The following is a 26,021-nucleotide window of genomic DNA, read 5'->3' on the forward strand; positions in this document are numbered from 1 at the left end:
CAAAAGTTACGATCGTATATTTACTAATTTCGGAATATTGCTTTTATTTAAAATTTCAAATTGTTTTAAAAGGTGATACTAGATGCTGTTTTAGGATAGATATTGCTGTATGACGGTTAAGTATCTTTTTGCATTTTAAATAAAAAAAATTTTTTGTGAACCACCAACAACACTTAGCTCATTAACTGTAACAACACTAATTAGTAATTAAATTATTAAACTCTAATAATTAAGCTAAAACTAAACTCTACTTTTTCTAATTACTAATTGAAATAAATAACAGATAACACTAACGAACATTAACAGATTAGACTACTAGAAACTACCAACCACTACACTACTACATACTACTACTACACTAACGACTAACAGCACTTGTTCCTAAGATCCTAAATTCTATTGCTTGATTGGTTTTAAAATTTGTATTTACAATGCTTAGGTCTGGGAATAAAAAATATACTAAATTAAATAAATATATTAAACAACTTATCAATCAATTTTATAAAATAAACAATTTTATTATTTGTTCAATTCAAGCTTCAAACTCCCCAAGCTAACTTGCAATTTAATTAAAATTTATTAATTATGAGTGATTCAAACTAAATTTTTTTTCATTTAACGTTTTACAAAATATTCCTCATTCTTAAATTGTAATACATGTTGTTAATAAATTTATTAAAGATAACCCATGACTTGTTAGATCATGATCATTCAGTTTTAAAGAATCCCCATCACCATAACCAATGAGGTTTGTAAAAATTGTACTTTTAATTTATTATATTTTATGCACTTAGAATGTTGTGTTATTAATTATTATCATTAATTTATTAAATGCTGTGCATACCTATGGCAAGTAAATAACATAATTAAGCATAGAAATAGCCACAATCAAATTAATTTATATATGCATGAGTATAATTTGAATAATAATAATTAAAAATATCGGTATCATTGAAAATGGATAAAGTCATAAATAAAAAAATAAATGATAAATTGCTAAATCATAAATTCCAGTAAGATTTTGCCTTACACCTACATTTTTTTTTCATTCTTATATTATAATAAATGTTTGTTATCAAATATATCAAGGATTGATTTCTCAATCCATGACTAGATTGAATGTCATGACCCTACAGTTCCAGAGGATCCCCATCACCATTAGTCAATAAGGTTTGTAGAAATCACCCCAGGCATACCATCAATGTTTTGTAGCCACCTTTTAATGTAGTGTTAATAAAATGACATTGAGAATAGTTATTTAAAACAATCTTATTAAAATTATTGAACAGGTATGACAAGATTACTTTCTTAATGTCCTAGTGTGAGGAAGATGTAAGCCATTTGTCCAAAGATAATCATATGCCTTATGCCCATACAAATGTAGTGTCAACGCGAATGATTTTTGATCAGAGTCAAATGTTCTAATTTTTTTAAACTTTTCCAGAAATTTTTCTGTTAATTTATTTGTTACATTAAATACTTGATGTGTATTTCATATAAAAACTTGATTATGCCAATTTAGTTAACTTGTTAAGCATTAATATAAAATTGACTCTACTTGTAATGGTGATTGGTATGATGATGATGATCCCAGTCCTAAACAGGGTTTATTATTCACAATGTCATTATGCCCTTTCTAAGTTTTAATAAAATACATGGAATATTGGTGAATGCATTTTATATTTTTTGTATAGATAATGTTGCAATGTACAATGATGATGTGAATTGCTTCCTTGTGTAACTGATGACATATAAATATAACTAACTTGAAAACATGGGAATGCTTTCTTCAGCATTACTTTCCTTTCTCCATCATAACCCTTATTATCTTTATTACAGAAATGGTCACTGCATATTCTTGCATTTTTTGATGGAAGCCATTTGAAATCATTTATTTCCTGTCTGATGCACTTAATCCAATCGTTTTGCATTTGTACATTTTGAGGAAATCTGAAATTTTATAAACTGTTACAGAAACTTGTGCATTTCTTAAGTATTGCTTTTAATAATAAAATGGTAATCCATGATAGCATTATAAATTATAATAGTCTACAAAATAAAATATATGTAATTGTAAAACAAAATAGTTCTATTCAACGAGTATAGGGATATCGTTACATTTATTTTAGTGTGAAGTTAATTTGAAAATAAACCTGTGAAAAGATGCATCAGAAATTTTCTCATTTCTATTTATTATTAATGCAATTTTTAATGCAACAGGTAGGCATGTTTGTGTATAGCTACGAAAATGAAAATTTACTTAAAAACTAAATTATTGTATCTGACGCGAAAATTAGTACAGAAACAAAAACGAAAGAATAAATGACAATATAAAAATTTAAACATTGATTGAAAGAGTTTATTCTAATTATATGGTATGGGCAATTCGTTGCGAAATCGTTGAAGGAAATGGTGTCAACAGTAGTTATTTTACTGCATTACTGCATGGTAGTTAATCAGCCGGTATAAAGGTTATATTCAATTCCTATCAAATAAATTTGACAAAATATACACAGGCAAAACTAAATAAAGAAATAGATATATACACGTAGTTATAATACATTTATAATGTTGTATTTACACATTCAAATTGTACAATTGTGTTATGGTGTAATCTCAAATTATTTTGAATTCTCCCAGAAAATTTTAAACGTTTTACTACACTATATATACTAGTTATTTTTATCAACAATTTAAAAATTTTATCAATAATTAAAAAAAAAATTTCAAATTGATTTCATTGCGACATCGATAATGATTTTTGTGACCTGACTGATTAAAAAGCATCAAAGAAAGTTAAAATAGGATGGAGAATTTGTTATATTGGGATATTCGTTTAAAAAGCGAGCAAAATTTTAATATAAAAGCGCTTATAAATCTATGCATATTGGCTCAGCTTGGCTTGGCTAGGCTTGGAATCGGATGTTAAGCAAGGTGTAGTCTCAAACTATTTTGAATTCTCCCCGAAAATTTTGAACTGCGTGCGTACATATATAGTAATGGCTACTGTTGTTTTTTATAATGAATTTATAAAATATATAAATATAGCGAGCAAAATATTAACATAAAAGCGCTTTTAAATCAATGCATATTGGCTCAGCTTGGCTTGGCTCGGCTTGGAATTGGATGTTAAACAAGGTGTAGTCTCAAACAATTTTGAATTCTCCCCGAAAAATTTGAACTGCGTGCTTACATATATAGCACTTATTACTGTTGCTTTTATAATGAATTTTTATTTTATATATATATATATATAAAGTGACTGGAATCCATGTATACAAATAATTAAATTATATTATATTAGATTATATGTTTATATGAAAAGCAATATAGCAGATTCAACCAGCCAACCAGAAAGTTTCGAAGGCGTTCGTTCGATGACTTCAATTTAGTACGGTTAGCATTGTGGTTAAGACTGTATAATAGTGCAGTATATACATTAAACAAGTTTTTTACTGATGCGAATGATTGAAATGATGAGAATGTATGGTTGAAACGAGTATAAATAGAGGAGCTGAGACAACATGAAAATCAGATCAGCATTCTGCCTCGCTTGAAGCAGTCTGTCTGATCTCATTTATTTTATATTTAAATTTTTTTTATTTTTATTTATTTTATTATATAAAGTTATATAGAGTTATATAGAGTTATATAGTGTTATATAGAGTTATATAGAGTTTGCATGTTTGTAGGTGGTTTGAGTGTTTGTAGGTGGTATTTTTTTAATTTTAGGTGGGTTTTTTAACGGTTGCTCATACATACATACATACATCATGTTTGTTTGTGTGGTAGTATTTTATGTTCTGTTTTACTCCTTTTTCTCTTTCTTCATGAGTCTTGAGTTAAGTTAAGGAAGCATAGGTAGGTGAGGTAAAAATTAATTTATTATATAGGTAGGCTAGGGCACAAGGTAATTTAGTTACATAGGTAGGTTAGGGACTCCAATTCTTTTACTCTACTTGGTGGTGTGATTTTTGTTTTGTGTTTTTTTTTTTGTTTCACATCATACATTCAGCAGGTACGCGGTGGTTCCTGGTTTTAGTGAGATTTTTATTGATTGGATGTGGTAGTATGCATGGTTATATAGAGTTATATAGAGTTATATAGAGCATAAATCCTATTTTCTTTGCCGACCGGTTGGTTTCTTTGCGGTTATTTTCATTTAAATTGAATAAATAAGATTTTTCCATTCATTTAGGTTTTTCAGGTTCATTTATCCAGGTTGAAGCATCCAGAGGAGTTCATCGTGGACGATCAGAATGGTTGTGATGTCACGCTACGTTCGTTCATTCGGTGGCAAAGAATGCACGCCCTGCTGGGGTACGTTTTACGGTTTCTTTGCGGTTCTTTTTTTTGCCAGTTGGCTGGCTTTTCCGGCGGGTTTCACCGCGGCTCGTTTTTCTATTTTCACTTAAATTAGTCAAATAAATAAGATTTTTCCATTTCATCCATTTTATTCAGGTTGAAGCTTCCAAAGGAATTCATCGTGGAAGATGTCAGGCTACGTTCGTTCATTCAGTGACAAAAGATACGCCTGGCTGGGATACGTTTTATTTTTTTTCTCTGTTTTTCTCTGTAATTTAACATTAAGTAAGAATGCTTACACGCACACGCACATACACACAATTACATTAAATAGCTATATAGGTAGGTTAGATAGGCATAATTTTAATTGTAGGTAGGATAGATAGGAAGCATCCAACACTAATGTAGTTGAATAGGTAGGCAGCGTAAGTTTATCTCTTCTATTTTTTCTCGCACCCACATTACACGCATCAGCGTATTATACACACACACACACACACAAATACATACATAAACACATATTAGTATTTGAGCGTTATTTTATTTTCATTACACATTCTAATTTATTATTACTAAGGTTGAGAGTAATAGGTAGTTAAAAGCAATAATTTAATTCTAGGAACAATCTTGTAATTTAAATTAAATAAACGCTGTAAGCGTATCGAGAGGTAAGTTAGTTATTAAGTTTTACATTATTATTATTAGGTTGGAGCCCAAGGCATTACGTAGGTGGTGGGGTGGGTGCCGAAAGGCCAATGAATTGGGCTCTTGAGTTTTTTTGTAATTTTAGGTAAGCTAGGGCCATAATGTAATAAATAGGTAAGTTAAGGCTACGTTGTAACACACACTCATTAATAGATTTAGGTTTTAAGTTTTATATTATTACTAAGTTGGAGCCCAAGGCATTACGTAGGTAGTGGGGTGGGTGCCGATTGGCAAATGAATTGGGCTCTTGAGTTTTTTTGTAATTTTAGGTAAGCTAGGGCTTAATTGTAATGAATAGGTAAGTTGAGGGCACGATAGCCGATAGACTCTAAATTTCGAAGTCTGTTGTCAGAGGTAAGCCTTGGTGGCCAGTGGTGTACCGACTATGGTTTACTATCCGGACGGCAATGGTTTACTATCTGCACGGTAATGATTAACCATGCGGCACGGCCATAGTCTACTACCCGCACGGCTTCCGGACGGCAAATGGTTTACTATCCGCACGGCAATAGTCTACTATCCGCACGGCAATGGTTTTCTATCCGATGCCCTGGCTGTCGGTGAACCTCTGTGCAAGGAGGAAGAATGAAGGGGTACTTTCGACTATCGTACCATTAACAATTTAATATAGATTAGTTAAGGTAATTGAATAGGTAGATAGGATTATTTTTATTAAACAATTTGAGATGCAGGCACCGCTAAGCTTTCTGATGAGAATCTTCTCTTTCTCTATCTTTCTCCAACACGGGCTGTGTTTCAATAACAATCTCGAGGAGGACTGGCACCAGTTTTGGAGGACAACGTAGGAACCGGAAAGCATTCAACATTCTGCCTTTTTTGAATGGACGACTAAGTTTTTTTTACATTTTACTTACTTTATTAATTTAAAATTTTATTTATTTGACATTATTTTCATTTTATAATTTATTTTTTTTTGTTTCTAAGATTCTAACATTCATTTACTACTACGCAAATAAAAAAATTTTGTTTACAGAATGATGAGAGGTGGGCAGTGGTGGGAGTCAACACGTTTTAGATGGTGGTCTCATGATGATTTACATATGATGATGGTGGTGTAGGAAGAATCAGCTCGTTGGCTGTTCGACTGACACTCTGAAGTTCGGATGGTATTTTGTGTGCCGACCAGATGGTGGTGGTCGGTGCAATGGAAAGTATAGTAACGACGATTTTTGAAGCAAGGTTTAGTTTCGTTTTTTATTTTTCTCATTCATTCATTTTATCACTCAACCTTTTAAATTATTCTTCTATTAATTGATTCGTTAATTCATTCTTTTCATTAATTGAATCATTGATTTATTAATTAATTCATTCATTCACTCATTCATTCAACCAATTATTCAATCATTCAATTAATCATTTATTCGATCGTTCCTTTGTTCCTTGATTTACCAATAAGCTATTAAAAAAATGTCTACAGAATGATGAGAGGTGGGCTGTGGTGGGCATCAGCACGTTTCAGATGGAGGTCTCATGATGATCGTTCCGATTACAATTCGAAGATAACAACAATGACGGTTTTTGAAGTATGATTTAGTTTCTTTTTTTTATTTTTCTCATTCATTTATTCATTTTATCACTATCTTTCAAATTATTCTTCAGTTAATTTATTCATTGATTCATTCTATTCATTCATTAAATCATTGGTTGACTAATTAATTAGTTAATTTATTCATTCAACCAATCGTTCAATCATTCAGTTAATCATTTATTCGTTCGTTCCCTTGTTTCTTGACTTACTACTTCGCTAATTAATAAAAACTTGTCTACAGAATGATGAGAGGTGGGCTGTGGTGGGCGTCAGCACGTTTCAGATGGTGGTCTCATGATGATCGTTCCGATGACAAATCGAAGATAATGTTAAAGGTAAATTTGTTTTTGTCTCATTGTACCTTTGAAAGTACTCGAATTTGAACAAAGATTGAGTGTTATCTCAAAAAGATAAGTTGCCTATTTTTTCCAATTGCTTGTTTTTTATTTTAGTGAATTAATTTATTTTTAAATTTATTTTTCTGTATCCGGTCAAATTCATTCCATCGATGCGTGTCAGATGATGGTTGGTGCAATGGAGGTTCGCCGGTAGTGAGTGAAGTTTCTGGAGAGTGCGCGCCCGCACATTTACATACACACACATCAATACAACACATACATACACAACATCCATTCATTCGGTGTCGTTGTTGCTATGTTTCTCTTCAACTTTATATTTTCTTTACCGTGAACCGGGCTTTAAATTAATTCATAGGTAAGTTAGGGACTGAGATGAGTTAAACAGTTGTAGGTAGGCTAGGGCTTAACATTAGTTAAAAAGCTTCAAGTAAAATAAAAACGCTAAAATATGTTAAATAAAATACTTGAAACATCTAAAACGAGAAATACAAATTTGTAGGTAAGTGAGTTGAGTCAATGTTTATAAGTAAGCTAGGGCCCTGAGAGTAATTTTATTATAGGTAGATGACTGACTATTATTCTTGCGACTTCTTACTAGTTTTGTGTGATGTGTTTGTTTTCGCTTCACAACACCACACCAACAAAACAAACTACATTTCATTCTCGTCGTCGCCTTAAATTGTACCTTTTTGAACAATCTTTTTAATAATGTCTATTTATTTATTCATTAAATGTTGACTGGTTTCTAGTTTTTTTTAAATTGGTTATATAATTTTTGGATATTTCTTGATTTACTTTGTATATATACATGTATAAATTATTTCTGTTTAGTATGTTGATTTAGTCATTATGATATGTTGTGAACTGTTCTTACTAAGTGTTCATGTTACGTGGTTCCTTCGAGAACTTCTAAGGAGTGTGTATGATAATAATAATAATGGATAATAATTATTTTTATCGGTTGATATTTTGTTATATTTGTTTATTTAAAATACGAATTTTAAAAAAAATTTGACATTTTAAAATTTTAATTAACCGTCACTTTTCATTTTTGAATGAATTCAAATAAAAGTAACTACTGTGTTTTTCTTTCTTTACTAAAATCTCGAAATTATTTGTAGATCTGTACGGTTAACTGTTTGTTCGAGTTTGAACAAGCCTTGCAAATTTTTTTTATTTATTTTGTTTTTATTTTTGTTTATTTGGTTCATTCAATTTAGTTGATTGATTGATCGGTTGATTGATCGGTTGGTTGATTGATTGACTGACAGACTGGCTTGCTGGCTGGCTGACTGATTGTTTGATTGATTTATCTCATAGTATTGTATACATGAGAAAAAATCCGATTAAGCCAACCTAAGGCTTCAGTAATCCACTGTTTTTCTATATTTATACTGACAAAAATAATTGTGATATGAATATATTTATTTATTCAATGCATTATATGTACAAAAAAGTGCTATCATAAGAGTTCTATGAAACCCTGTAAGCCACCGCTGTAAGCCAACGTATGATTTCAGCAGCCAGTTTCTTATGAGCACCAGCAGAGTGTAAAATATTCATTGAATATAATGAAGATAGTTATTCAAATAACAATTTTGATTTATTTAGGCTGTTTATTTCATAATCAAACCAATTTTTAACATGATCGAATAGTGTAAAAAAAAGGTGACTATAGTTCAATCCTACTAAGCCAACCTTCGGCTTCAGTAAGCCACCGGATTTCACCGGACCAAAAGCAATTTTTATATTCAAATTAACAAAAATAATTTAATAATACATAATTCTATTTATCATTATTAAAATTAAATAGAATTACTACAATGTTTTAAGCATATTAAATCAAGTAAATATTTCATTTAGCTTGCTCGTTAAAATCCATGCAATTTCGTAAGCCAACAATCCAAGCACGACAAATAGCCCGACCGATAGATCGAATTGATCGATTAGTCCTATTATTCTAGTTATGTGGTTTGGAGCAAGGGGAGACATTACTGAAAATAATTAAAAGTTGAAAAAATTGAGGTTCTTTGCATATCCCTGCTTCAACCCATAAGAAGGTTTTGTATGCTGATAAATAGGCCTCCCCTTGCAACAAAACAAGAAAATGTGGACAACCAAACATAATTACTATCTGAGTATCATTCATTTGGCTGTTAACTGAGTATCTGGTATACTTATAATAGTGTATTTAGAATATCCCACATGCTTAGAATACTTTTAGTATTATTATTTCATTTGACCATAATTTGAATCAAGATATATGATTGGTTTTGGAAAGTGACAAAAAAGGCATCAACGGTCATTTAAAAGTTTAATGTGTCATTTCATTGATCGCACATTCATAGACTCTTGTCAGCACAACAGTTGGAAACACTTATGCATTTGACATCGGCGTTGGAGTTCACCAAGGCTCGATTCTCAGTCCACTGTTATTTATAACTGTGATGGAAGAAATCACAAAACCGATACGCACTGGTGACGTTTGGAATCTAATATGTGCTGATGATATCGTTTTAACAGCCACGTCTGAGCAGAATGCAATGCAGCACAGATGTTTGAAGATTGGAACACCAGACTCGCCGATCATGGATTCAAAGTCAACATCAGCAAAACCAAAGCAATGAACACTGGTGAACCCATCCAATCCACAACTACTGGACGATGGCCCTGTTCAGTTTGTAAAGCTGGTGTAGGTATCAATTCAATCAAGTGTCAGCAGTGTAACCAGTGGTGTCACAAACGTTGTTCAAAAATGATTGGTACTTTATCTAAAATGTCCAATTTTGTTTGTCCTGCTTGCATCAATCCACAACAACAAATTCGAAATAGCAATGTTTTTGAATCCATTAAGGTAGAGAAAGTCACATCGTTTCAATATCTAGGGGATGTTCTGGATTGTACTGGAACAGCTGAAGCATACGTGCAGCCTGGAATAAATGGCATCTCCTTGCCTCTATATTGATGCGGCGTGACATCCCACTACCACTACGATCAAGACTTTATAAATCTCTGATACGTCCGGTATTGTAATATGGTGCAGAAACATGGCCAATAACAACCAAACTGGAACAATAACTTCAACGAACCGACATGAAAATGCTCCGATGGATGCAACAAATTAGTTTGAAGGACCTAATCAAATCCACCGAAATCCTGCGTCGTGCTGGTTTAGATGATATAAAAGACGAATGCCGGCAACACCGTCTGCGGTGGTTTGGTCATGTCAAACGAAGTAGAAACAGTGCCATAACTTCTCTTACAGATGTTGAAGTACCTGGCACACGTCCCAAAGGCCGTCCAAAGAAGTCCTGGTCGCAAACAATCGAGCAAGACATGAAAGCTCTAAATTTTAATGAAATGGATACAACTAATCGCCTAATTTGGCGCAAAAAGTTGATGGCAAAGAAAACAACGTCCTACCTCGGGGAACCTGGACTCTGGACGCAAAACGAAGATTGATTGATCATTGATCGCCTGAATCCGATCAAAACATATTTATTCTATAGAAAGACTTCAAAAGTCAAACACATGAAATAATATAATAGGAAGTTATAATATAGCCTAAAAATTGACACGTCGTAATATTTCACTGTGCACGTTTGAACGCAATTATAGCTCTAACAATCCCGTTGCTATAAATCAAATGAAATAATACTCTAATGTATAATTGTTAATGTTACCGACTGCATTTTACGAAACCATTGTATGAGAACGGTTTTTAAATTGTATTCATTGACAATTTTTTACGTTTCATAGAACATAAAACTACTTTTATGTACGATGTGTTAAGCTACGCTTGGTCCAACATCACAAAATGAACTATTATGTAAACCTACCTTTAAAATCTATCTAAACCTTTTAAATTCTGCTTTCCATTTCAGATTTGAAATTTTTAGTGACACACAGAAACACAACAGATGTTTCTTAAATTTATTTTATGAAGAAAGTTTTTAATACTGTGAAAATTTATATAATGATAATGGGAAGCTAAGCATCGAGTACAAAAATTGTACGCCAAATATAAGATAATGGATTTTCAAGCTCAGAGCTAAGAGAAAATATATCATAAATATGCTGTCTAGACATGCTGTTGACTTTAAAACAAATCATCTACATACATCGCTATTAAAATATGAAAACATTGAACGTTTTCAAGTTACATGAAGCCAATGAACAAATCAAAAAACCTGCTAACAATTTTATGATACATACAACCATTTAGAAAATTTTCAACTCAATAAACGTAAGACTAATAACACCTCAATGAAATTAATAAAACGTCAATGATAAATTGGCATTAATACTTTATGATGTATTTTAAAAAATTAATGATATATGATGTAAAAGTATATATGAGAACAGTAAGAAAGTCTTGATCAATGCTGAAGCACATTTTCTCAAAAAGTCACAATACAATTTATAAAACATTTGAGACTGGATGACTACAATTTCAAACAAAAAACACCATAAACTAGCAAACAATTTTAAACTAAAAAAAATCTACACCAACATTAGTAAACAAAAGTTTTTAACTTTAAATAAATCAAATAAACTACTGAAAAACTAATTAAAACAAAAAAGAGAACAATAAATAAAAATATAACAAATAAGCTGCAAAAATTGCAATTTGATACTGAAAAATAATGATTGACAGCTAATGAAAAAAAACCCAATAGCTGTCGAAAACATACTGATAAACAACAAAAGCTTTATATTCATGTAGTATAAGAATGTTTGTATATAGAATCATATAAACACCCAGGATATCTTAACCAGATGTTTAAAGAGTGTTGAGAATTTCACGCAGACTGGCGCATGACATGGCATGTGTAACAAATTCAGCCTCAGACAAGCGGCCATCTTTGTTGTCATCTGCTTGTGCATAAATCATGTCAACTGTCTCCTTGATGCTTGGAACGGGGTTGGATACACTCTTGGCTTTGTAGATTGCCTAGTCGAGGTGATAAGGTAAGCAAAAAATGCTAAGAGAACAAGAAACTTTTTTAATTTAAATCAGGGGTGAGAAAACTTTGCTTTTTAGCTTTGGAAGGTCACATTTTTAGACCTTGACCAGAGGTGGAGAATTTTAAATTTTATAATATGCTGAAATGTTGACCAGGATAGCAAGGAAGTAACATTTGTGGCCTGCGACCATTATTTGCTCATAATGGTCAAATTTCATTTTTTCGTCAAATTAAGTACAAGGTTCCATGGGCTGCTTAAAGTGGCTTGGAGGGCCACAGTTTGCTCACCACTGATTTAAATCATTAGAAAAATAAAAAAAGTTTACCCTGTAGTAAAACAATGAATTACTTTCCATGCAATGAAATGGCATATTAATTTTCATACAAGGCTCAAATAAATTAATTAATATATTGTGGTCAATTTTCCATTACAATTGAAATTAAAAATAAGAATGACCACTTACAGTTAATATCTCAGTGATTTCGTTAGGAGACAAATAGTGGTTGCCATCAATGTCATACAGGTTGAATGCCCACAGCAGTTTTTCATTCGCAGTTCCTCTGGCCGCCACTGAGATGGTGGTCACAAACTCACGGAAGTCGATGGTTCCACTATTGTCAGTGTCGTACTGTCTGAAAACATGATCACAAAAATCTGTTGCATCTCCTGATAAATTAAAAAAAACATTTTAAACATAAGAACATTACATGATAATCATACAAAGGATTTATGAAAAAAAAAATGGAAAAAATTTTTCAACTGCACAGAAAAAAAATTCATTTTCACTTATAATTATAAAACTGAACTCAAAACTGATTAATACACTATATGCCACTATCTATAATACTGTTGTATATAATACTGTTATAATAATAGTCACTAAATTAAACTATTAGTTTAGTTTTTATAAAACATAAATTTGGCAACGTTTTTTAAAAAATGTTATCACTTATTTCTTGGTAATTCAACCTGAAACACTGGCGCCAGCCTCAGTTTGGAGCATTTTCTTGTAGAGAGCAGTGAACTCCTGTCTGGTGATTTTTCCAGATGGGAAATCCTTCTTGAACTTAGTGAACCAGTCCTTCAGTTCCTTCGTTGTGAACTTGGATCCTTTTGACAACTCCTTAAAATCAGGCTTGGATCCTTTCCCACCCATATTTTTTTTATCGTGCTGACAAGCTGTAATAATTACAAATATTAAAACTGGAATCCAAGTACATTCAAATTACAAATAAAATAAAAATTAATTAAATTCTAGTTCTAGAGAAATGCAAAAGTATCTCCAACAGGAATGGCCCAACCTAACCAAATCACTAATGAATGAGTGACCAAATAAGGATAAATAAGATAAGATAAACTGATAAATGCAAATAATAAGAAAAGTAAGGGTTTTTCTAAAGGAAGATGAAAAGATAACTTTAATCTTAAACTTAATGAATATAAAATGAACTTACTTTAAAAAAATTTAAATAAAAGTAAATTTAATTTTAAAGCATATAAAATATAAATAATAACATTGAGGTTGAGATCGTAAAAATTATCTGGAAACTTACATGAAGGAAAAAATTCAAAAAGCTGCGGAGAAGAATCGGAACACGGAAAACAAGAGGAACAAAGGTATGCCGATAAGATAATGAGTAACAGGAAAAGGAAAAAATGGAGAAACGAAATTCAGGAATTTAGTGATGTGCGGGTTGAGGTTTGAAAAAATGATTATGGTTTTATTCTACATATGTGGTTATAAAAATGAAGAATATTTAATAAGTATGCAAAACAATTGAAATCATGCATTTATTATAAAATGAATTGCAAAAAGTATCTAAATAATTTTTAGTTTATGAATGTTTAAATGAGAAATTGAAATGTAAGAAATTGGAGAGTAAAAGATACATTTACAGGATTTTCAAATCGTTATAAAAGAGGTATTTTTTGCTCTTTAAACTTGATATTTCATATAATAATGACAAGATTTTGTTTTATCTCTAATATTCATAGGCTCATATAATAAATAATAGAAATAAACATTATTAGATCACTATAAAGACAACAACACTTTAAAATTTTGAATCAACAACTATGAAGTACTCGAGTTCACTCACTTGATCAACATTATCAATATCGTATATAAGTTTGGCTACACACATCAAAACGTTTGTTTGTTTGTGGCTGTTAAATTTTTTTAGAAATATTTCAAATTTTTATTTCCAATATATTTTTAAAAAGCTACATTCTAGAACACTCTCAATAATTTATAATTCTCTCATTACATTTTTAAAGATTCAATAAGATCATAGAAAATACTCTTGTGTATTTTGATATTATAGATTAGATGATTGGTAAATAAAATCATTAACTAAATTTAATTTAATTTAACTTAACTTAAAGAGAAGAAGCATGTTAGATGTCTCTGATGTCATCATCTGAGGGTGAAAGAACGTTACAACCAGCCAATCGAACAACGGTAGCCAAGGCAACAAATCCTTCATTAATGGTAGGAGTGACAACAGACAAGACAGCAAAATCACCAGCAACAACAACATGCACACCTGACTATTCAGAATTAATACAACATCAGCCATCAACAACACAAACGTCAACATCTGAAATAGTCAGCAGTTATCAAACATCAGTCAAGCAACGTTACGAATCATCAAAAACAGTTGAAACTGATTCAAAATCTACCGAGCAACCAGTCAAACGACAAACAATAATACTACCAACGATAACAGCAGCAACGACAAATCAACATACTTTGCAACACACGCCAGAACATCAACCAACAACGCAACAACAAACAACGACACAGCTTGCAACCAATCTTCAGCCAACAACTCAGCAAAATGCACAACCTAAAACAACTCCATTAACATCTATTACTACAAAATCGCATCCAAGCATTCAACGGACAACAGAGTCTACATCAACAACACAATCTTCAAAAGAGCCACAACGTCCAACTAAACCTTTGCCATTAATCGCGCAACCACAAACACCAACTTCATCGTCGTCAGCCACAACAACAACATCGCAACAAAAAATTTCGGCGAAACCGATATTAACAAGAGCCCAGACATCTCCGTCAACAAAAACGGGACCACTTCCAGCAACAACATTAACATCAACGGCATCTGCAACAACGCTAGTAACCTCAACGCGACAAACTACAGAACCAACAACAACGACAGCAACACAAACAACAACGACAGCAACAACGCTGGTAAACGCATCTTCAGAAATTACAGTCAACAGTACGGCACAGCGTTACATCAGGAACAGATCAAGTCCTAACATTCATGTCGTTGATATGCAATCTTCTCATCACGAACTGCCTGCCCGTTCAGGTTGGCAAATGGCAATATTTATTACTACTCATAGTATTTTTCGGCCTACTACTGCTTTCACTACTACCGTTCGTTGTCCAGCAGTTATTCATTTAAGCTGTTTGTCTATAGTTGATTCTTTCGAATCTAGAAAAAATGTAATAGACCATTAACCTTATAATCCTTGTTAACCTATATTACAATTATTAATAACATGAATTAGAACGCTGAAACTTAACTGCTGCTGCTGCTGTTACAACTATTCCGATGACACTGTGGCTACTATTACAACTAAAATGTTACCGCCACATTTACTGCTACTACTAATTATAATAATAAAGTCGCTACTAATTACATGGAAGATCAGATAATGCAGTTACTTTTATTACTGACGCGACTAATACTGCAAATATTGCTACTGATCCAATACCAACTAACTACTATTTATGAAACTCTAAACATTCATATAGAGCCATATTTACACGGAGTTCTCTTTACGCTCCGCTGTTTTCGTAACTGTCGATGCTTTTGTTAACACATTTATTGATAGTTAATTAAATAATAAATTAGCTAACTAAATCTAAACGCCCCGGTTTACGGTTGTCTACTCGTTCTCACTTCTTCATCTTCATTTAGATGTTGAAAGAGATTATAAGGCTAATGGTCTATTACACCCATTCTAGATTCAGAAGAAGCAACTATACACAAACAGCGTAAAAGATTACGTGCTAAACAACGGACGCTTCACGCAGTAGAAGTAAAAGCAGTAGTAGTGGTGGTAGTAGTAGTGGTGGTAGCAGTAGCGGCAGAAAAAATACTATCAGTAGTAACCCCTCTTAAGTTAAATCTGCATTTGCTTTTTCTGGCCCTTTTCTTTGGAACTCTCAACCTCCTTCTCTGACTACTTCCCCATCTCTTACGAAGATTTCAAGACCTATCAGTTTGTTAAATTCACTGAGGAGCGCTGTTGAACATCGCGGAAATGGCGCTTCATTAACTGATTGAGTGATTGATAGATTGATTGGTTGATTGATTAATTGATTGATTGATTGATATTAATTGATTGATTGATAGTATTACTAGCGAGTAACTATAACCAATGTTGCTGCTTTTATTATAACTTTTATTGGCACGGCTACTACTACTACTGCTACTACTACTACTACAACTTCTTATTCTACTACTACTACAACTACTACTAATACACTACAACAACTACAACTACTACTACTACTACAACAGCTACTACTACTACAACTATTTCTACTACTACTATTACCACAACTACTTCTACTGATAAAAATACTGATAAAATTAAAGAAAAAATAAACGAAATAAAAACTAACAAACAGGTTTTAATTTTCCAATATTTATCAACAAACTTAACTTGCTAATTGAAGTTGAGTTGCAGATAAAATTAACACGGGACTCTTATCTGAACGCACACGCACACGCGCGCGCGTATTGAAACCAATTAAGACTGGCGGCAAATATGCAATATGTCGTCCTAACATTTAAATATTAATTGAAACACATTAATTATAACAATTAATTGTGAATATTAATTATAACAACTAATTGCAAATATTAATCTATAAAAAAATTAATTAAATAATTTTCGGTGTTAACGATTTTGATGAATATTTTAGATGTTAGATCAGGGGTGGGCAAACTTTTTGCTGTGAGGGCCTCATTGAGAACTATTTGACCTTTGAAGGGCCGCATATGTACTTAAAGAGCAAATTTTTTCGACCCGGGGGAGAATTTTTTTATGATTTGTGGCTCCTTTTTTTTGGTTCTAATGTCTGGCTGACGACCTTTTTGTGTATGAATTTAAAATTGTATTTAATTCGATTTGAATCATTTTGTAAAAAAAAATGAAGAAGAATCATAAAATGCTATCAAAAATTACTAACCAATGAAAATTAAACAAAACAAAATGACAAGAAGTTCCGCAGAAAATGTCAGATAATGTTTGTTTACTATCAAATGATAAGATCCTATCGATATTCATTCTACATTACATAAATGCGTTAGCGATCATACACTCAGGATGATGACGTCAACTAGATCATAAAATTTCATTTCAAAATTTTATTAACAAGAAAAAGACACTCATATCGTATTTAACGCACTTAAGCGTTATAGATAGAATCTTCATTCTGACTCACACACAAATTTTGATGTAACAACACGTACCTTTGAAAAATAAACATGAAATCATGTATCAAAACTAGTCACAAGTGAAAACACGAAGCCCAATACTACATAATGCAAGATAACATGTAAATGAATGAACGGAGAAACAAATGAACTCTTGTAAACATCTGCATAACACATGTGCAAACAATATTTGTAACGTAATCTATTTAAATTAAAAACAAACAAGGCACACACACTTTCATTAAATCATTAGCTTTCACCAAACTCGCATTTCACGCCTACTACTACACCATTGGAACAAAACGACGACGAACAAACAACAACAAAACAACAGCAACAACGGATGTTACAATTGGAAGAACTAAAAGTAACAATTACAACAACAATGCAACAACAAAACCCTTCTTACATCTCCAATCTTTCTGATTTATTTTCATCCAGTTAGTGTTGCTAACGTTACGTTACAAAATCACCGATGTTTGTCGTTTCATATGTGCGGTAGTAGCATAGCCAAATATTTTTCTGAAGAAGTTTCAGAAAATATTAGCCACCTATTTCTTACAACTTACGTACTGAAATTTTACAAATGTTACTATTAGTAACATTTGAAAGTCGAAATTTAGGTAAATATTTTGTGGCATGAATTTAACTTTAACCCTATCAACATTTTCATTAATTGTGGACGCAAAACCATCTGGCTCTGCTACGTGGATTTTGACATTCACCAGGAGTTCATTCACATTTGTAGGTCCTAGTTTTGTGTTAAGACGGTATCGCAGACTGTTTGTATAAAAAAGCTGTAAGGTGTCACTAGTCAAATCAAATAGTCAAGTTTCAAAAGTGCAACACTATTTGGAAAATTGCAATACAACAATGAATTCTGCACTGATAATGTTGAAAGAGATAAATAAAAAAAAAATTCTTTTTCACATATGTGTGGTTTGAACCTGATGTTAAAAAGTTATCATCTATTGCGAACAGAGCGTTGATTTTGTAGATCAAAATATATGACGTTTCAATGATGTCAATGATAAATTAATTATAAAATTTTTTCGGATCACTGCCGATTAAATAACAAGACCGAAGACCAAATGGTCACAAAAAAGGGTAATATTTACTGGTGGCTGTTTTCTCTCTCTCTTTCTCCTCTCTCTCTTTTTCTTTTACTCTTTTTAATTCTCTTTCTCTCTCTTTCTCTCTTTCTCTCTTTCTCTCTCTCTCCTATTTAATTTTTAATTTTTTTATTTATTTTCTTATTTGCAATTCTTTGAAAATTTTAATTGAATGCTTCTATAGTTAAATGCCTAAACACACACACACACACACACACACACACACACACACACACACACACACACACACACACACACACACACACACACACACACACACACACACACACATACACATACACACACACACGCACGCACATAAACCAGTAAACATACACCACCTCGTATTTGCTCATCCTTTACATATTTACACGCATCAAATTTGTTATATCTTTGGTGATATATGAAGTTTTTTTGGTTATTTCGGTTTTTCTACTTATAGGTAAATGCATTTACACACACATACACACACACACATACACACACACAAACATATAAAAAGCACACACACACACAAACATATGCACTGATAAATACACAGAAACACGAATATTCTCTAGTATTGAATTGAATTGAATTGAAATACACAGACACACGAATATTCTCTAGTACGCAAGCAAATGCACTAAGACACACACGCACACACAGAAATATACATGCACGTATATGTACACACACGCACAAAAGTAGACACACGCACACGCACACAAGTAGACACACGGACACACACACTTCAGGTACGAAGGAAGGCCCATGAAAATAAGCAAATCATTGAAACAGACCAGAGCAAAAAAATAACTAAGCGCTAATAACTTCGAGTCATAATGCTCATCTGTGGACATGCACGCATTAACCCGAGTTGCAGTAGGATAAGTAGTAGTAGTAATGCTGTATTATTTATTAATATTAGTTGTATTTGTAGTATTAGTAGTAGCAGCAGTAGCAGCAACAGCAGTGGTAGTAGTAGTAATGTAATATCGGTAGTAGTAGTAATAGTAGTAGTAGTAGTGTTAGTAGTAGTAGTAGTGTTAGTAGTAGTGTTAGTAGTAGTAGTAGTAGTAGTAGTAGTAGTAGTAGTAGTAGTAGTAGTAGTAGTAGTAGTAGTAGTAGTAGAATTAGTGTAGTAGTTGTAGTAGTAGCGATACTAGTGTTCGTAGAAATGTTATATAGTTTTCATCATGTTTCACAGCTGCATAACATAAAAGTTAGTATTAATGCATTATAATTTTATGTATAACTTCAGTGATTGTAATGCAAATCATTAATTTCATTGATTCGTGTTCATCAGCAATGCTTATGCATATGAGTTTTAGCAACGAATTAACAGACCGACATGCAAATTTATCAACATTAACATCGGTTCATGAAAAACAAAAATTCATCGCAGATACAAACAGGCATTTTGGACGAAAAAAGATCCTACGAAATTCGTTTAAAAAATAACCTTAATATCTTTTAATATTTTTATAATATCTTTTTTAATATCTTTCAAAATTTTAATATTTGGTAAAAACAACAACAATAACAGCAACAATAATAATTACAATTCAAATAACAATTATTACTATTATAACTCAATGATGATAACGATGATGTAGTAATTAAGTAATCATTTTAAATGATAAATTATGGTAGTCAGTCGTCGTTAACTAATTTCTCTGATATTATAGGCACCCATTTTGCTCTTTTCAACAACGATTTTTACTCTTATTTCACGAGAAAGATAAATTTTTTATGAATTTATTAAAAGAGTTACATAATAAAATATGTCTGCAACGACTCAAGTACTGATTTTATGAAACTATTGAAGTCAGTTAAAGTTGATTTATGACCAGTAACAGCCGGTTACAAGAAATACCACCATTTCTTGTTCAAGTTTCAGACAATCCAACATTCAGAATTTTAATCAATCATATAATATTATATTACCCCATTGTTTTATTTCTTTCTTTTTGACATAGCATCATACATTTCAGAATTATACAACAGGAAATAAACACACCATATACATTTATATTTCACCATATACATATTTTTGCACGTACTCAACCACATTCATATACACACGCACATGTTATATGTATATATATTTACTCATATTCCATATGTATATATAATATAAATATATATATTCACATAATTCTTTCACACTCACACACACACACGCACACACAAACACATACACGTATAATATGTGTATATATACACCACATAAGTGCATGCAGGCCATATACACATTCTAACTAGTACTCGTATGAAAGTTCAAAGTTTAGCCAGCACCTCACAGCAAATAATGGAAGAGAAACATCAGCAATGTTTGTATTTATTTATGTATTACATTGTAAAATGATGAATCACTAGAGTACTTTGTTTTGAAATTGTCCGTACAATCTGTCAAATTCTAATGCTAATTACATTTGTTATGTTGTATCTGAGATATGCAATGCAACAATGGTGTTCAATCAATCTCTGCCTATAAAAGAAGAGATTAAGCACTGAACAGCACATACTGACAGTATAACTTTTTCATTTTGTGTATTAATTTGTTCAATAGGCAAACAGCTCTTTGAAAGTATGTGCACGCTTCTAATAGATCTCTCCTGAAAAAATATATTTAAATCTTTATAGATGTCAATAAATGAACATAAAAATGAAAGGGTGTTTCCCTTTAAAATTATGATTTCCAAATTAACGAATTAATATTTATTTTCGAATAGTTGAAATTATTTTATTGCAAAGTTAATGGAAACATTTAGTCATCTCTTAAGACCAAAACAGAACGGTAAGTTGTTTTTTAAAAGTTTCAAATACCAATTCCAATTAAAAATATGATTTTATACGTATATTGCAATGAATTGATTTTTTTTAAATCCTCCTCGAAACATTCAGGAGTCAGCCACTATGGACCTCGCACGAACCACGCCACGAAAGATTGGAACGCTGATTGTCGTTTCAGCAGCAGATCAACAGCGTCGTCCCAGAAGAAATTCACGATCATCAATTACGGAAAGAACTCTGTACCCAACGGTATTGACGGAGAAATGGAAGAAAGACTGACAGAGAAAGTCATTCATAGGAAAGCTAGTCGCGGTAGCGATTGCCATATAGAAATTAACGAAAGTCAGATCGACGGGAACAACAACAAATTAATAACGGATATCGAGGAAACGGCAGAAGTCGGCAGCACGCACGATACTGACGAAGCCGAGGAGTGTCGAGACAACATAAAAGCTACCTTTCTGCGCAAACTGCCAGCCAAAGCAAACAAAAGTTTACCAAAACAGGTAGCATGTGAAGCAAGAGAAGACGCCGTGAATAAATTCAGATACCAGAGATTCAGAAGCGACAGTGAACTGATAACTATATATCCAAGTTATAGCGAAAATACGTTAGAAAGACCAAGAAAGCATTATTGGAAGAATCCGGATCCTATTAAGATAAATTGCAATCCGAAATATGTCCGTTACCCTTCACAATGGTCAAGAAGAGAGAGCCTTCCCATACCATCAAACAATAGTCCGAACTTGAACGAGTATGATGTGGCTCAACGAAAACGACGGACAAGCACCTACCTTTCCAATTGGGATGCAAGCCTGGCTAAATATGGAAGAAGTGTTGGAAGAAGTAAAAAACTCCGCCTCATCCAGCAATCCGGAGAATGCAACGTTCAGTTCAGTAATGTGCACAAACGTTCATTAAGATATTTGAATGATATTTTCACAACATTTCTGGAACTGCCATGGAGGTACAACATTTTCATTTTCTTGTTCATATTTGTCACAAGTTGGATCGTATTTGCTATGTGCTGGTGGACATTACACGAAATAAGTGATCTAGACGCAAACAACGTAAGTTGCGTGGCCGGAGTCGACTCCTTCAAAACTGCTTTATTATTTTCAATCGAAACTCAACAAACCATCGGATATGGAACACGAGCAATCAACGACAGGTGCGAGTTTGGTTTTTTGCTGCTGATGCTTCAAAGTGTCTTTGGAGCAGTCACTCAGTGCTTGGTCACGGGAATTATCTTCTCAAAATTAGCCAGACCTAATCGTCGAGCTGAAACAGTTATATTTAGTAAGAAGGCAGTTATATGCTCGGGAGGAAATGGCGATTCTACCTTAAATTTAGAATTTAGGTATGGTTTTTTCACTTTTATTAATATTTTTGTGTTATCTCTGATAATTTAAACTAATTTTTAAAATTTTGAAAGCCTACCAATGAATCCATAAAATACATCACTTTGGTTAGGTTAGGAGATATGAGAAATTCCCAACTGATTGGAATCGCAATGAAAGCTGTCGTTGTTCGCAAAACTTTCCTGGAAAATGGAAAATACGTAAGTAAATCTATTTAACGCTTAATCTTTATGTTGAAAATCTATATCCCAAAACAATGTGAATAGAAGTAATTTAATTCTGAAAGGTAACACTTTGTCAAAAGAGGATGCAACTTTGCACAGAATCTGATGACGATTTTTACTATTTGGCTTGGCCAATAAGAGTAAGAACAAAAGTTTTTTTTTCGAATTGTTTTAATTAACTGTCACATCATTTAATGCTATTTCGAGGATAACTCTATTTCAAAAATACTTGATGTTCCTTTTTTGACTTTATTTGATAAAGTTTACAGTTCAATTGCTTTTAAAAGTTCTTGAAATAAATTTTTATTGGATCATTTTCAAAGTCAATTTAATTGCGTCTAGCATATAAGACAATTAACAATTACGTGAATCAGGAAATAATTTCTAAATAATCTCCAAAAAACCACCTTTCAAAATTTCTTCAACCATTTATGAAAAATTGTTCTCGTTTATACATTTTAACAAATTTTTTCCTTTCTAATTAATCATCACGTGCTCAATATTTTTGGAAACATGCTTTAATTTTACACATAAGGACCTTTTATCTAAATCTTTTGTATTCATCAAAATTAAAAAAAACTATATATATATATATATATATATCATAAAATGATCTGAAAAATAAAATAATTTAAATTTTTTGTGGTAGTTAATTATTTGCATTTTCAATTTTTTTTTAAATATAATTTTATGAAACTAAACCGCTACTTTGTTTAGGTGATCCACAAGATTGACGATTGCAGTCCGTTCTGGGGAGCGACTCAAGACCAGATAAGTCACGCGGAGTTTGAAATACTGATCGTGTTAGAAGCTAGTTGTGAAGCCACTGGGAGCACTGTTCAAGTGAGACAAAAATTCCAGTTTTCTTTTATTTAAACCAACAAGTTTTTTAAATATTTTAAAAAAGCGTTTATTAAATTAACATATAGTCGTGTAAAAAAATTCACCTTCGTTTCTTGCAATTAACACTTACTTGGCTGAATTTGAAACAAGGTGAAAACATCTTACCTTCCGAGCGAGATTGACTATGGTTTCAAGTTGGCTCCGTTGTTTACGAGGACCAAGTTGAACGGCCAGTACAAAGTTGATTATTCGAAATTCCACGAAACCATACCAGACGATAACATGCCAAAAACTGATCCACGCATCAGCAAGCGTAACTACATAATGGCCAACAGCCTGATGACAAATGGATCACTGCCATCATTCGAAGATGAAAAAAGTTGAAGTGCTCAATTTTTTTAGTCGAATAAAATTAGATTATATTTTAACTTACCTATTATATTTTCATTCCACATAATTTTTCATTTTGAAATTTTTTCAATACTTTTTATAAACTTTCAACTGTGAAACTGTCTCGATAACTCATCACATTAATATTAAGTTAGCAAATTGACTGGCTCGTCCAAACAGCAACCGCCAGGATTGTTGAATCTAACGCAATGTAGAGTTATTAGTTTCATCATGTGAGTTTTTTGGTTGATGAGGGTCTTATAGAAATTATTTGTAATACTGATGTATTTTTTCATTTATTATTATGAAGGGTTGAGATAAAATATGCGCCTTGATACGCCAAATTTATAAATATCTATAGCCTGCCTTCTTTATTTCTACTATTTTATTATATTTTTGAAAGATATTTTTGATATTGATGGAAATAAATATTTTACACGGCAAACGGTTTTTTGAAGTTGCGATAAAGTTATGTTCAAGAAACAATTGTATGAAAAATAGAAATTAATTTGTTGGCTAAACGCGTTGGCCCTACTTTCATATTAACTTTAATAGCCAAAATAGTTGGTTTAGAATATGAAAAAATCAAGTGCCTTGGCTACTTTTAATACAAGTGCTACGGTTCTTCCTTGACCAGCCACTGATGTCAGTGTGCGACTGTGCGTACAAACGTTTTTATGAATGTGAACACACGTGTTCATATTTATATATATGTTTGTAAACGATAAAACATATGAATAAACAAATAAGCAAATGTTTAAACCAGTGGCGTCACTAGGGTTGGTGTCACCCGGTGCGGTAACTCATGGTGTCACCCCTCTCATGACACCCCATAGACATACAGCATTCTTAGCAAAATTTATAAATACGAACAAGTTAAATGTGCTCGGCCGCGGCGCTTAATAATTCGGACGTCGAATTTGAATGGTATAAATGTCGGAAAAAAAATTTTATTCATAATACATTTCTGGGCGCTGGGCGGGTTAGGCTGAATTAATGATAAGAATAATTTCATGGAGGGACATAAAAACATATACAGTGATATTTTGGTGTCACCCCCTGTGAGGGTGTCACCCGGTGCGGTCCGCACCCCCCGCACCCCCCTAGTGACGCCACTGGTTTAAACATATATTATAAATAAAATATGTATATACATGAGAGAAAAATAAATATATCCAGTGTAAAATCATGCAAGCCACGCATACTGTATAAAATAAGTTAAAGCTAAACGAAGTTCCTACCGAGAGCAATGTTGTTTCTTAAGATGTGAATATTTTTGGTTGGATGAGGTCAATACGTCATATAAGCATGTAGTATGTTTATCAAGTACTATATTTAGTTCTTTTTGTGTGTGTGTTTATTTGCAAAAGTGTGTGTGCGTGTGCGTGCGTGTGTGCGTGCATGCGTCAGTGTGGTTGACCTTTCACCAAAGTTCAAGTGTTTTATTGCTGTACCTTGTTGTAGCAATCTTTAAATTAAATTTTTGTTACTACCAACACCGATGTTATAACTTCAAAGATCCTATATTTTCAACACCAGTGTTGTAGCTTCCAACGATCATCAAGTTATTGTTATTCCGTAGGTTCAAGATTTCCAATAGATGAACACAACTGCTTCAAACTCAGACTTTGTTGAACGTTTATTCGAATGCCAACGGTAACAGAAACACTAAACTAATCCAAGTAACTACAAACATCGCGACTGACTACTAAAAAGCAGCACGAATGAGTACTGAACACATTTTTACATTTTTTGAAAATGAAAAATTCATTATTCAGCTTATTTTAAATTTAAATCGTTTAATAAATTTTAAAGATTAAAATATTTGTAAGAGATGAAATAATTATTAAATTGAAAGTTAAAATAATTGAGGTAAGGAAGTTCTCCTTCAATGAAAATTTATGCTACGGTTTAGGCTAAAGTGAACAAAATTTTGTTACAAAT

At 32.3% G+C, this 26,021-nt stretch overlaps 2 protein-coding genes across 2 annotated transcripts; one reads left to right on the plus strand and one right to left on the minus strand.

The window, feature by feature from the left end:
- Positions 1 to 10,837: 10,837 nt before the first annotated feature.
- HELRODRAFT_185129 (hypothetical protein) lies at positions 10,838 to 13,509 on the minus strand. The gene is made up of 4 exons (XM_009029463.1): positions 13,440 to 13,509; positions 12,856 to 13,065; positions 12,350 to 12,552; positions 10,838 to 11,872 (listed from the first exon to the last, which is right to left on the minus strand). The coding sequence occupies exons 2-4, from the start codon at positions 13,040 to 13,042 to the stop codon at positions 11,702 to 11,704; spliced, it is 561 nt and encodes a 186-aa protein (XP_009027711.1). The 5' UTR covers positions 13,043 to 13,065; positions 13,440 to 13,509; the 3' UTR covers positions 10,838 to 11,701.
- Positions 13,510 to 21,505: 7,996 nt separating this feature from the next.
- Positions 21,506 to 24,522, plus strand: HELRODRAFT_107917 (hypothetical protein). Its single transcript, XM_009029464.1, has 5 exons — positions 21,506 to 22,619; positions 22,733 to 22,820; positions 22,907 to 22,984; positions 23,562 to 23,687; positions 23,838 to 24,522. Exons 1-5 carry the CDS (start codon positions 21,523 to 21,525, stop codon positions 24,069 to 24,071), a joined length of 1,623 nt encoding a protein of 540 aa, XP_009027712.1. The 5' UTR covers positions 21,506 to 21,522; the 3' UTR covers positions 24,072 to 24,522.
- Positions 24,523 to 26,021: the final 1,499 nt, after the last annotated feature.

Source organism: Helobdella robusta (genome assembly GCF_000326865.2).
Source record: "Helobdella robusta unplaced genomic scaffold HELROscaffold_6, whole genome shotgun sequence".
NCBI classification, from domain to species: domain Eukaryota; kingdom Metazoa; phylum Annelida; class Clitellata; order Rhynchobdellida; family Glossiphoniidae; genus Helobdella; species Helobdella robusta.

Excerpts from the sequence above, each read along its gene's own strand:
- HELRODRAFT_185129 (XM_009029463.1), bottom strand. The coding sequence starts at position 13,042 with ATGGGTGGGAAAGGATCCAAGCCTGATTTTAAGGAGTTGTCAAAAGGA. Across the intron at positions 12,553-12,855 it reads GGCTGGCGCCAGTGTTTCAG|GAGATGCAACAGATTTTTGT; the intron begins GTTGAATTACCA and ends TTAATTTATCAG. Across the intron at positions 11,873-12,349 it reads AAATCACTGAGATATTAACT|GCAATCTACAAAGCCAAGAG; the intron begins GTAAGTGGTCAT and ends CACCTCGACTAG.
- HELRODRAFT_107917 (XM_009029464.1), top strand. The coding sequence starts at position 21,523 with ATGGAAGAAAGACTGACAGAGAAAGTCATTCATAGGAAAGCTAGTCGC. Across the intron at positions 22,821-22,906 it reads TCCTGGAAAATGGAAAATAC|GTAACACTTTGTCAAAAGAG; the intron begins GTAAGTAAATCT and ends TAATTCTGAAAG. Across the intron at positions 22,985-23,561 it reads ATTTGGCTTGGCCAATAAGA|GTGATCCACAAGATTGACGA; the intron begins GTAAGAACAAAA and ends TACTTTGTTTAG.